Source organism: Pristis pectinata, chromosome 37 (genome assembly GCF_009764475.1).
Source record: "Pristis pectinata isolate sPriPec2 chromosome 37, sPriPec2.1.pri, whole genome shotgun sequence".
Lineage (NCBI taxonomy): Eukaryota > Metazoa > Chordata > Chondrichthyes > Rhinopristiformes > Pristidae > Pristis > Pristis pectinata.
Window position 1 is genome coordinate 13,263,728 of NC_067440.1, and position 12,451 is coordinate 13,276,178.

Genomic DNA, 12,451 nt, shown 5'->3' on the forward strand with positions numbered 1-12,451 from the left:
GGAAACCCTCAGCAGGTCAGGCAGCATCCACGGAGGAAGAAATGGTTCAGGACACCCTTTGTCTGAAGTTAGTTCTGCTTCTCTCTCCACAGACGCTGCCGGACCCGCTGAGTGTTTCCAGCACTTTGTCTATCTGTGTTCACTCGACCTGCCTCACATTTGTTCTGGTTCTTCTGCCCTGTTTGATTTAAGCCCTTGTCTCTCTGCTTTTCTCACTCTCTCTCTCACACTCTCACCCTCCCTCTTTCTCTCTCTCTCTCTCTCTCTCACTCTCTCTCTCTCACTCTCTCTCTCACACTCTTGCTCTCCCTCTCTCTCTCTCGCTTTCCCTCTCTCACTCTCACACTCTCGCTCTCCCTCTCTCTCTCTCTCTCTCACTCTCTCTCTCACTGTCTCTCTGTTCCTCTCTCTATCTCTCTGTTTTGATGAGTAAGTTTGCGGAAGACATAAAAGTTGGTGGAATTGTGCATAGTGAGGAAGTTTGTCAAAGGGTGTAGACCAGTTGGAAAGTTGGGCAGAGAAGTGGCAGATGGAGTTTAATCCAGACAAGTGCAAGGTCAAATGCAAGAGGAAAAGACACCGTAAATGGCAGGACCCTTGAGAACATTGATGTACAGAGGGATCTTGGGGTGCAAGTCCACAGCTCCCTGAAAGCGGCCACACGAGTAAATAGGGTGGTAAAGAAGGCTTCACTGGTGGGGGCGTTGGGTACAAAAGTTAGGAAGTTATGTTGCAGCTTTATAAAACTTTAGTCAGGCTGCATCTGGAGTACTGTGTTCAGTTCTGGTCGCCCCATTACAGGAAGGATGTGGAGGCTTTGGAGAGGGTGCAAAAGAGGTTCACCAGGACACTGCCTGGATTAGAGGGCATGCGCTACAAGGAGAGGTTGGATAAACCTGGGTTGTTCTCTCTGGAGCGGTGGAGGCTGAGGGGAGACCTGATAGAGGTTTATAAGATTATGAGAGGCACAGATAGAGTAGATGGTTAGGGTCCTTTCCCCAGGGTGGAAATGTCAAAACAGGTTTAAGGTGAAAGGGGGAATGTTTAAAGGAGATAAACAGGGGAGGTGGTGGGAGCAGGTACAACAGCAACATTTAAGAGACACTTAGATACGTGAACAGGCAGGGAGTGGAGGGATGCGGCCCATGTGCCGGCAGATGGGATTAGCTCAGATTGGCATCATGGTTGGCATTGACATTGTGGGCTGAATGGTCTATTCCTGTGCTGCACTGTTCCGTCACTCTCTCTCTCTCTGTCTCTCTCAGTGTGTGTCTCTCTCTGTCTGTCTGTCTCTCTGTCTGTCTGTCTCTCTCTGTCTCTCTCAGTGTGTGTCTCTCTCTGTCTGTCTCTCTGTCTGTCTGTCTCTCTCTGTCTCTCTCAGTGTGTGTGTGTCTCTCTCTCTCTCAGTGCCTGTGTCTCTCTCTGTCTCTCTCTCTCTCAGTGTGTGTGTGTGTCTCTCTCTCTGTCTCTCTCTGTCTCTCTCAGTGTGTGTGCCTCTCTCTCTCTCAGTGTGTGTGTCTCTCTGTCTCTGTCTGTGTGTGTGTGTGTGCGCGCGCGCGCGTGTGTGTGTGTGTCTGTCTGTCTGTGTCTCTGTCTGTCTCTCTCTCTCTGTGTCTCTCTGTCTCTCTCGGTCTCTCTCAGTTTGCTTTCTGTCAATATCTCACTGTCTGTCTCTCTGTTTCGATTTTTCTCTCTCTCTTTCTGCCCGTCTCTCTCTCAGTCTGTCTGTCTACCTCTCTCCCTCACTCTCTCTCACATGCTTGAGCTCTCTCTAAGGATAATGGAACTGACGTAGTCATGGAAACTCCACTTACACTTAGCTTTGACCGAGCTGGACCCACCACAGGAAGTGGGCAGTTGGAAGCAGCTCTTCCCGAGAACAGGAACTAAAGGGAACAACACAGATTTCTGGGAACGCTGCCACCAACAACACTTCAAACCAAATATACATCGGATCTCAGCAAAAAAAAATCAGTGCTGGGTGAAAGTCATGCCCCATGCCTTTAATACCTGCTCCAAACATTGACCTGCTGCGGGGAATAAAACCATCTCTGATCCAGCAGTGGAGCTGGACCTTGAGGGAAAAACTTCCAGCAGGAAGAGCCCACAGAGTTCTGGAAATTACGGCAAATCTGGGACCTTCACTGGATTTTATTCAGAATGCCAGACAGGAATACACCACCAATGAAGCCCACCCCTTTAATACTCTCCCCCACAGAGCCCACCCGTTTAAGACCCTTCCCCCGCAAAGCCCACCCCTGCAGTGGTCTGCCAGTGGTACTGAGCCAGCTCGCTGAGGGTACAGGAGCAGACCCAGACGTCTCTGCCTCTCCCCGCTCCGACCTTGTCAAGTGAATACAGCTGGGTGCCCAGCTCCCAGTGCATGTGACCTTCCTCTGGGCATGGAGTGTCAGGCGAGGGCTGGGTGACTCCATTCCCCACCGTTCCCGGCTTCCCGTGGGATCTGAGCCCCCTCAACACCCACCACAGCCCATCCCAAACACACACATGGCTGTTCCTTGCCTGAGCACCTCCCAAACAACCTTTATTGTGGATCGCCCCATTACAGGAAGGGTGTGGGGGCTTTGGAGAGGGTGCAGAAGAAGTTCACCAGGACGCTGCCTGGATTAGAGGGCATGAGCTATAAGGAGAGGTTGGACAAACTTGGGTTGTTTTCTCTGGAGCGGTGGAGGCTGAGGGGAGACCTGATGGAGGTTTATAAGATTATGAGAGGCACAGATAGGGTAGGCGGAATATTTTTCCCAAGGTAGAAATATCAAATGCATGTACTTAAGGTGAGAGGGGAAAGTTCAAAGGAGATGTGTGGGGCAAGTTTATTACACAGGGAGCGGTGGGTGCCTGGAATGTGCTGCCAGGGGTGGGGGTGCAGGCAGATTATCATATGGTGTTTTTGTTAGATAGACACGTGAATATGCAGGGAGCGGAGGGATAGGGGTCAGGTGCAGGCAGGAGGGACTTGATTTAATTTGGCATGGTGTTCAGCACAGACATGGTGGGCCGAAGGGCCTGCTCCTGTGCTGTACTGGTCTGTGTACTACGTTCTCTTCCACAAAGGATAAGGCAGTGTTGGGAGGCCAGCACCACCTGCAGCTTCGCCTCTGGGGAGGGTGGGTGGGGGGGAGGGTCACACACCACCTTCGCTCCTTCACTGTCACTGGGACCACACTCTGGTCTGCAGTGGTTCCGGTAGACAGCTCACCTTGCCCTCCCAAGGGGCAGCTAGGGATGGGAAATAAATGCTGGCCCTGCCAGTGACACTCAGGTGCTGTTGACGGTAAGGATGCACGGAAAGGACACAGAGGATCAGAGAGATGACAGGTAGGTAGCAAAGTATGGAGTGACGTGGGTGGTGTTACTCAGTCCACAAGGTTCTCCAAGACAGCATCCTATCCGGATGCATCACGGCTTGGGACGGCAACTGCTCTGCCCAGGACCGCAAGAAACTCCAGAGAGTTGTGGACACAGCCCAGCACATCACAGAAACCAGCCTCCCCTCCATGGACTCTCTGTCTACACTTCCCACTGCCTCAGGAAAGCAGCCAACATAATCAAAGACCCCACCCACCCCGGATATTCTCTCTTCTCCCCCCTCCCATCGGGCAGAAGGTACAAAAGCCTGAGAACTCAAGGACAGCTTCTATCCCGCTGTTATCAGACTCTTGAATGGACCTCTCACACCCTAAAGATGAACTCTTGATCTCCCAATCTATATCGTTATGAGCTTGCACCTTATTGTCTGCCTGCACGGCACTTTCTCTGTAGCTGGAACACTATTGTTCTCCCTCGATGCACTGATGTTTGGATTGATCCCTATCGGTGGGATGCAAAACAAAGTTTTTCACTGTACCTCAGTACCTATGACAATAATAAACCAATTACCAACCAGCTCCCTCCCCACATCCCGGCATGTTCCCCCTTCCAGTGTCCCCACCCCAAACATTCCTTCTGGAATCTGCTCCCACCGCCCCTCCAGGCAGCTCGTTCCTGATCACAACAACTCACTGCGGAGAAATGTTCTCCTCCTCCCCCCTCTGGTTCTTCTGCCCACCCCCTTCACTCCACGTCCCCTGGGCACCCACCCTCCTGCCCCGGGAACAGTTCCCCCTCATTCACTCTGCCCCAACCCTCCCTGATTCCCAACGTCTCCATTGATTCTCTCCTGAACCTGCTCTGAGGGAGCAGCCCCAGTTTCCCGGTCGTCCCCCCTAGGAGTGAAGCCAGCTTCTTCCTTGGCATCGAATCTATGAGGCGGGGACAGGGGAGAGATCAAGGGGAAAGCAACCAGGCTGCTGACAGGTGGCCTTTGAAGGCAGCAGGTGCCAGTTTTCTAGAGAGCAGGATCCAGGATGTGCTTCGGAACTGCTCCCTTGCATCACATGGTGCTGTCTGGGCCAGAACTGTAACCAGGGCACGTCTATTGTCAGAAGCTGGCTGGGACCTCGGAGAGTTTTAAATTATTTTCTGGTTGCTGTGATGCAGACGATACCGGCAGTGTCACTGGTCATTGTCTGCAATCGGTCCTGAAGCCATCAGTGATGTGGGTGGGTCAGCAGTCACGTTTAGTCAATGTCAAGTTTATTGTCAGATGCACAAGTCGGTGTGTGTGCGGATGAAATGGGAAATGCAGCAGCATCACGGGCACAGAGCAGCAGATCGGTGACATTCACAAGAAGAACATCAACGTAAATTATAGACAAGTTTTACAAGAAAGAACGCAATTAGAATGAAAAAAGAAGCCCACTGCAGTGCACAGTGGTCCCGGTGTTGCTGTACCGAGGCAGTGATCAGGGGTGTGCAGGTTGGTTCAAGAACCGAGTGGTTGAAGGGAAGTAGCTGTTCCTGAACCTGGTGGTGTGGGGACTTCAGGCTTCTGTACCTCCTGCCCGATGGGAGCTGTGAGAAGATGGCACGGCCCGGATGGTGAGGATCTTTGATGATGGGTGTTGCCTTCTTGAGGCAGCGCCTCCTGTAGATACTCCCGATGGTGGGGAGGGATGTGCTCGTGATGTACTGGGCTGAGTCCACTACTCTCTGCAGGTTCTCACGTTCCTGTGCATTCGAACTGCCATCCCAGACCACATATGTGCCAGGCTGGACAAGCACAGCAAATGTCCTCCCCTGAGCCAGAGGGATTTTTCCAACAGTCCAACTCTAATGCATGGATTTCCCTGAACTTACGTTCCCAGCTGTGGTGGGATTGGAACCCAACATCTCTGGATCAATGGTCCAGCGCTTGGGTTGCAGGTTCTGTCCTTACCCACTGCACTGTTGCATCCCACAGCCTCCCAGCTCCAGAGACCCGGGTTCAATCCTGACCTCCGGCGCTGTCTGTGTGGAGCTTGCACGTTCTCCCTGTGACTACATGGATTCCCCCGGGGGCTCCGGTTCCCTCCCACATCCCAACAATGTGCGGGGTCGGGGGGTTAATCATCGAGTCGTCGAGTTACGCAACACAGAAACAGGCCCTTTGGCCCAACTGGTCCACGCCGGCCAAGATATCCGCCCAAGTTAGTCCCATTTCCCAGCGCTTGGCCCATAACCTTCTAAACCTTTCCTATCCATGTACTTGTCCAACTGTCTTTTAAATGTTGTTGTACCTGCCTCACCCACTTCATCTGGCAGCTCGTTCCACATAGATACCACCCTTTGTGTAAAAAAAGTTGCCCCTCATATTCCTCTTAAATTTTTCCCCGCTCACCTTAAACCTGTGCCCTCTAGTTCTCGATAGCCCAACTTTGGGAATGTTGATAAGTGCGTTCACCCTATCCATGCCCCTCATGATGTTATACACCCCTATTAGATCACCTCTCAGTCTCCTATGCTCCAAGGAATAAAGTCCCAGCCTATCCAACCTCTCCCTATAACTCAGTCCCTTGAGTCCCGGCAACATCCTCGTAAATCTCCTCTGCGCTCTTTCTAGTTTAATCACATCCTTCCTTATAGCAGGGCGACTAAAACTGAACACAATACTCCAAGTGCGGCCTCACCAGCGTCCTGTACAACCACACCATGACCTTCCAACTCCTGTACTCAGTGCCCTGACCGATGAAGGCCAGCGTGCCGAACGCCTTCTTCACCGCCCTGTCTACCTGTGACGCTACTGACAGTGAACAATCGCCCACTGTAAGTTACCCGCCCGTGTGTGGGCGAGGGGTAGGGTGAGGGGGAGCTGATGGGAATGTGGGAGAGCAGGTCGCAGGGTAAACTACTGGGAATGGGATTGCTCGGTGAGCCAGCGTCGATTTAATGAGCTAAATGGCCCCCTCTGTCAAACAGAAGTGCACAAATCTGTCTGAGCTGCGTTGGGGCTTGTGGAGAATGTCGTCTGCTGCACGTCTGCTGCTTGATGATGAAACGTTACTGCGATAATCAGTCTGCCTACATTGTGCTGGTCCACTGTTACGTCAGCCTCATGTCCGCACAGTGCTGTGTTATGTGGGCTGGTGCGGTACAGTGTTCATGGTGCTGGGAATGTGTTATTGTCACCGGGCTGTGGTACACTGTCTCTGTGTTGCCATGACCTGTGTTAGGAGGGGCTGCGTTCCATTTTCCCCGCTTGTGTCAGCTCTGTGATTGGATGGGCCTGTGTTGTGCTTGCATTTCTGCTGTTTGCTGCAAGACAGAGGTGTTGTTTAGGGCCTGTGTTTTAATGGGCTTGTATTGTGTTGGACCTGTATTGAGTAGGGCTCGTATTGTTTTGGGCCTGTATTGTGTTGGGCCTGTATTGTGTTGGGCCTGTGTTTACTGGTTTGCCTTATGTTGGGCAGTGTTGTGTTGGGCCCGTGTTATGTTTGGCTCGTGACAGTTGAGCCTGCGTTATGATCTGCCTGTGCTTACTGGTTTGCCCTGTGCTAGGACAGTGTTTTGTTTGGCTAACGTTATATTTGGCCTATAAAATCTTGGGCCTGTGTTATGATTTGTCTGTGCTACAAGGTGCCTGCATTGTGTTTTGCCTGCATTGTGCTGAGCCGGCATTTACTGGTGTGCTTTGTGTCAGAATGGTGTTAAGTAGGGATGGTGTTACATATGGACCATGAAGAGTTGGGCCTGTGTTATACAGCGCCTGTATTGTTCTAGGCCTGTGCTTACTGATTTGCCTTCTGTTGGGCAGTGTTGTGTACAGCCTGCATTATGATCTGCCTGTGTTTTATTGGGCTTGTGTTGTGTTGTACTGCATTATGATCAGCCTGTGTTGTGTTAGGAAGGCGTTATATGGGGCCTGTGTTTATGGGTTGCCCAGGGTTACACAACTACTGAGAGTGCTGGTTTCAACCCACAGTAACTTCACTGCCATTATCATCTCGCTGTTTGTGGGATCTTGCTGTGCACAGGTTGGCCACCGTGTCCCAGACACTGCAGCTCAGCCACCCCCCATGATCGGAGGCTGAGACTGGCCGCGGGGAACCTGTGGGTCCCATCGGCCTCTGAGAGAGCCAGAACTCACGGCCCCGACACCCCTCCCCATGTCTGTAACCCCTCCAACCCCGACACCCCTCCCTATGTCTGTAACCCCCTCCGGCCCCTATACCCCTCCCTGTCTCTGTGACACCCCCCCGGCCCCTACACCCCTCCCTGTCTCTGTGACACCCTCCGGCCCCTACACCCTTCCCTGTCTCTGTGACACCCTCCGGCCCCTACACCCCTCCCTGTCTCTGTGACACCCCCCGGCCCCTACACCCCTCCCCATCTCTGTGACCCCCTCCGACCCCTACACCCCTCCCCGTCTCTGTGACACCCTCCGGCCCCTACACACCTCCCCGTCTCTGTGACCCCCACCGGCCCCTACACCCCTCCCCGTCTCTGTGACCCCCTCTGGCCCCTACACCCCTCCCCGTCTCTGTGACACCCTCCGGCCCCTACACCCCTCCCCGTCTCTGTGACCCCCACCGGCCCCTACACCCCTCCCCGTCTCTGTGACCCCCTCTGGCCCCTACACCCCACCCCGTCTCTGTGACACCCTCCGGCCCCTACACCCCTCTGTTCTCACTCCCAGGCCTCTGTCCTTAGAATCTCAGTGTGTCGAGGACTCTTGCAGCACAGAAACAGGCCCTTCGGCCCATTGTGCCCATGCTGACCTCTTGCTCATCTACACCAATCCCATTTGCCTGCATTAGGTCCCTTTCCTTCTATATGCTGCCTATTTAAGTGCCTGTATGTTTCTGTGTAGTGATGGTACCAGACTCCACCACCTCCAGATATCACCCACTCGCGGTATTAAAACTTTCCCCTCAGGTCCTCTTTCAAACTCCTCACCTTCAAACTGTGCCCTCTTGTTTTTGATTCCCCCACCACGGGAAAATGATTCTGACGACCTTCCCTATGTGAGCCTCTTATCATTTTATCAACCTCTCTCGGGTCATCCCTCAGCCTCCCTCGCTCCAGGGAAACAAGCCCAGCCTATCAAACCTCTCCCGATAACGGTCGTCCTCCACTCCAGGTGACGTCCTGGTGAACCTCCTCTGCTCTCTCTCCAGCACGACCACAGCCTTGCTGTAGTGTGGTGACCAGAACTGCGCGCTGCTCCAAGTGTGGCCTAACCGGTGGCTTGTAAAGTTGCAATATAACCCCCAACTTTTATAGTCTGTGCCCCAATTTATGAAGTCAAGTATTCCACATCCCTTCTCCACCACCCTACCTACCTGTGTTGCCTCTGTCAGGAATTATGGACTAATCCCAGGGTTACTCTGTTCGTCAACATTCCTTGGTCCCTACTATTTACTGTCAATGTTCTGCCCCTATGTGACTCCCCAAAATCACCTCATCCTGCCGGGATTAAATTCCACCTGCCAACGCTCTGCCCAACTTTCCGTCTGATGTATATCCCGCTGTAGCCTTAGACAACCTTCCTCGCTGTCCACAACACCACCAGCCTTGTGTCGTCCTCCACGTTACTAATCATTCCTCCCACGTTCATACGTCAGGGAGAGCAGCAGGCCCAGCACCACTCCCTGCGGTACACCACTGGCCACACACTCCCAATCAGTAAACACCCCTCCACCCCCACCCTCTGCCTCCCATCACCAGCCGGTTTCGGATCCAGTTGTCCGGCTCACCTTGGATCCCACGAGCCCCAACTTTCTGGACCAGCCTCCCATGCAGGAGCTTGTCAAATGCCCGACTGAAGGCCACACGGACAGCGTCTACCACCCTGTCTTCATCAATCTTAGTTACTGCTCAAAAGAACTGAATCACATCAGTGAGACAGGATTTCCCTGCACAGAGCCATGCGGACTATCCCTGATTGTCCCTGCCCTTCCATGTGAACATAAATCCTGTCCCTTAGAACTGTCTCCAATAATTTCCCTACCTCTGTTGTAAGGCTCACTGGTTACCTGGCTTATCCTTGGTGACCTCCTTAAATAAAGGAACATTAACTGTCCTCCATTCTTCTGGCACCTCAGCTGTGGCTAACACAGGCACAAAAATCTCTGTCGGTCCCAGCAGTTACCTCCCTTGCCTCCCATAGCATTCTGCGGTGGATCTCATCCAGCCCTGGGGATTTATTATTCCAAGACATCTGACACCTCCACCTCCCTAATACCGACATGTCCCAGACTATCCACATACCCCCCAGCTCGCCGAACTCACTACCCTCCACATCCTTCTCCTTGGTGAATACAGACAAGAAGTATTAATTCAGGACCTGGCCCACAACCCCTGGCTCCGCACACAGATGACCCCTTTGGTCTCCAAGGGGTCCGGCTCTTTCCCTGGCTCCCCTCTTACTGCTGATTTCCATCTACAATGATTCAGGATCCTCCTTATTCTTACCTGCCATGACCTCATTTTGCCTTCCGAATTCCTTCCGCACTCTCCTCCGCACTCCGTCTTCCTCGAGAGATTGACGGTTCCAGTTGCCCGGACCCTGCCATTTGCTTTCTTTCGTTTCTCAATCAAACTTCCACCAACCTTTGTCATCGCAGGTTCCCAAACCTTGGCACCTTCGGCTGGCAGCCCTGCTGGAACGCACTGCCCTGATCTCTCGTTTACTCTCTCTTAAAAGGCTCCCACTTGTCAGATGTCGCTTCCCCCACAACATCTGCTCCAGGTCCTCTCTTGCACTTTTGAAGAGAGCCCTTCTCCGATTTGGGACCCTCAGTTGAGGAATGACCTTGTCCCTTTCCAAAACTGTCTTGAAACTTACAGAAGTATGGTCACTGTTTCCAAAGTGTTCCCCCACCCACACTTCCACCCCCCCCCACGGTTTCATTTCCTAAGGTGACACCACGTACAATCCCTTCTTTGGTCGACTATCTACACATTGTCTGAAAACACTGCCTTGTACAACTTAATGAGTTTCACCCCATCTAAGCCCCCGGCGCTAAATCAATCCAGTCAATAATGGGAAAGTTAAATCCCCGTCAACTCTGACCCTCTACCTCTTGCACCTTTCTGCGATTTTCTTACGTACGTATCCCTCTAATTCCCACCGATTATTGGGCCTATAGTATAACCTCAGCAAAGTGATCACCGCTCTCTCTCTCATTCCTAAGTTCTACCCACATGGCCTCGTTGGACAATCCCTCCAGGGGGTGCGGGTGGAGGGATGCTTTTGTGATTGGTAGACTGTGTTGTCTACGGGGATCAGTCGGAGACATGAGGGACTGTGGATGCTGTAATCTGGAGCAGAAACAAAGCACTGGAGGAACTCAGGGTCAGTTGGGGACCGTTATATACATTAACAGTTTGGATGTGGATGAGGTAGGATTATAAGTCTGTTGACTGGAGGATAGTCTTAGGTTGTGGATGATATTGGTCTGTTGGTGAGAGACAAAACGAAGGCACAAGCAATGATCCTGGTAAGTGAGAGGTGATGTGCTCTGGGAGGTCTGACGAGGACGGTAGGGGAACAGGAGGACCTCAGTGCACAGACCCCAGGATCCCTGAAGGTGGGAGATAAGCTGGTGCAAAGACTGATGTGATGTTTGCCCTCGTTAGCCAGGCACAGAATACAAGAGCAGAGGTGATGGTCCCACTTGGTAAAACGTTGGTCAGGCCCCGCCTAGAGTCTGGTCGCCACACCACGGGAAGGACGTGATACACTGGGGATGTTGCCCGGGATGGAATGTTTCGGATACGAGGAGAGGCTGGGTCTGTTCTCCCTGGAGCGGTGGAGGCTGAGGGGAGGGGGGTGGGGAGCAGTCCTGAAAGAAGTGCACAAATCCAGTGGGGGGGTTAGGGGAGGGAGCACGAGCTGCTTTGTCCTGGGTGGTGTTGAGGCCCTTAGATACCGTCAGAGCTACACACATCCAGGCCATGGGGAGTGTTCTGTCACTCTCCCACCGTGTGCCTTGTGGGTGGTCGAACACCTTGGGGTGTCAGGAGGTGAGCCACCCCCTGCAGGATCCCGTCTCTGACCTGCTCTTGTCGTCTCAGTGTTTATGTGATTGGTCCAGTTGGGTTTCTGGTCAAAGGTGGCCTCCAGAATGTGGATGGTGGGGTTCCTGGTGACGGTAACTAGGGTGGATGGCTCATCTCTCCCTTTTTGCAGATGGTCACTGCTTGGCACTTGTGTGGTGTGAAGGTTGCCCCGGACCTGCTGCATGTAGACTGAGGAGCTGGGAATGGGATTGGACTGTGCAGTCAGTGGGCATCCCGACTCTGACCTTCTGGTGGAAGGAAGGTCATTGATGCAGCGGCTGAGGATGGCTGGGCCCAGGGGATCTTCCCCAGTGATGTCCTGGGACTGGGGTGATTGACCTCCAACGCCCACACCTACCTTCCTCTGGGTGAGGTCTGACTCCAACCACCGGGAGACTTACCCTTGGTGCCTGGGTTCCCTGATGCCACACTCGGTCAAATGTTCTCTCGCTCACCTCACCTCTGGAACTCAGCTCGTTGGCCCGTGTTTGGACCAGACTGGTGATGGGGTACCGTGTTGTGGTCCTAGTGGGTAGAGTGAGCAGGGAGGTGGTTGGTGAGTCAACTGCTATTTGACAGTGCTGTTAGCATCATCCACCGCTTTACTGATGATTATTGAGTTAATGTGGTGTAGGAGGTCCATGTGAATGCAGATAGGTGAGCTGGCCAACGGGATCCCGTCGGCATGAATGGGTCTGTTTCACTTGCGAGGTGTGACGAGTGGTGTCACAAGGATGGGAGCTGGAGATTCGACCTTTCACGATCCGTACACGTGACTTAGATGGAAGGACTGAGGTCTAGAGGCAAAATTTGTTGAGGACAGAAAGACAGGCAGGAAAAAAGCTGCAGAGAGAGCGTGCAGGGGCTCAGTGGGATGTGGAAGGGTTAAGTGAGTGGGCAAAACTCTGGCGTGGAGCACAGTGGGGCAAAACGTGAAGTAAAGTCTATCAAACAGGTAAACGAGAGGGGTGCTGGCATCCGGGCACACGGTTTGCAGGAAGCTGCTATGTAGGGTCAGGAAATAATCAGGAGAACAGAGTGTTGCTGGGAGGGGAGGTAAATGAAAAAG

At 52.9% G+C, this 12,451-nt stretch overlaps 2 protein-coding genes across 3 annotated transcripts in view; one reads left to right on the forward strand and one right to left on the reverse strand.

The window, feature by feature from the left end:
• Positions 1 to 9,939, reverse strand: part of LOC127586649 (solute carrier family 35 member G3-like) — a 31,122-nt gene extending 21,183 nt beyond the window's left edge. The window contains 1 exon segment of the mRNA XM_052044765.1: positions 9,793 to 9,939. Within this exon segment, the coding sequence (XP_051900725.1) occupies positions 9,793 to 9,939 (147 nt within the window).
• zbtb4 (zinc finger and BTB domain containing 4) overlaps positions 1 to 12,451 on the forward strand; it is a 35,807-nt gene that overhangs the window by 12,409 nt on the left and 10,947 nt on the right. Inside the window, exon 3 of one of the 2 annotated variants that reach the window (XM_052044706.1) lies at positions 5,965 to 6,144. The exons of the other annotated variant lie outside the window; for it this stretch is intronic. The gene's annotated coding sequence lies outside the window, so the exon portion shown is untranslated. The remainder of the gene's footprint in view (positions 1 to 5,964; positions 6,145 to 12,451) is intronic. 2 annotated transcript variants of the gene reach the window in all.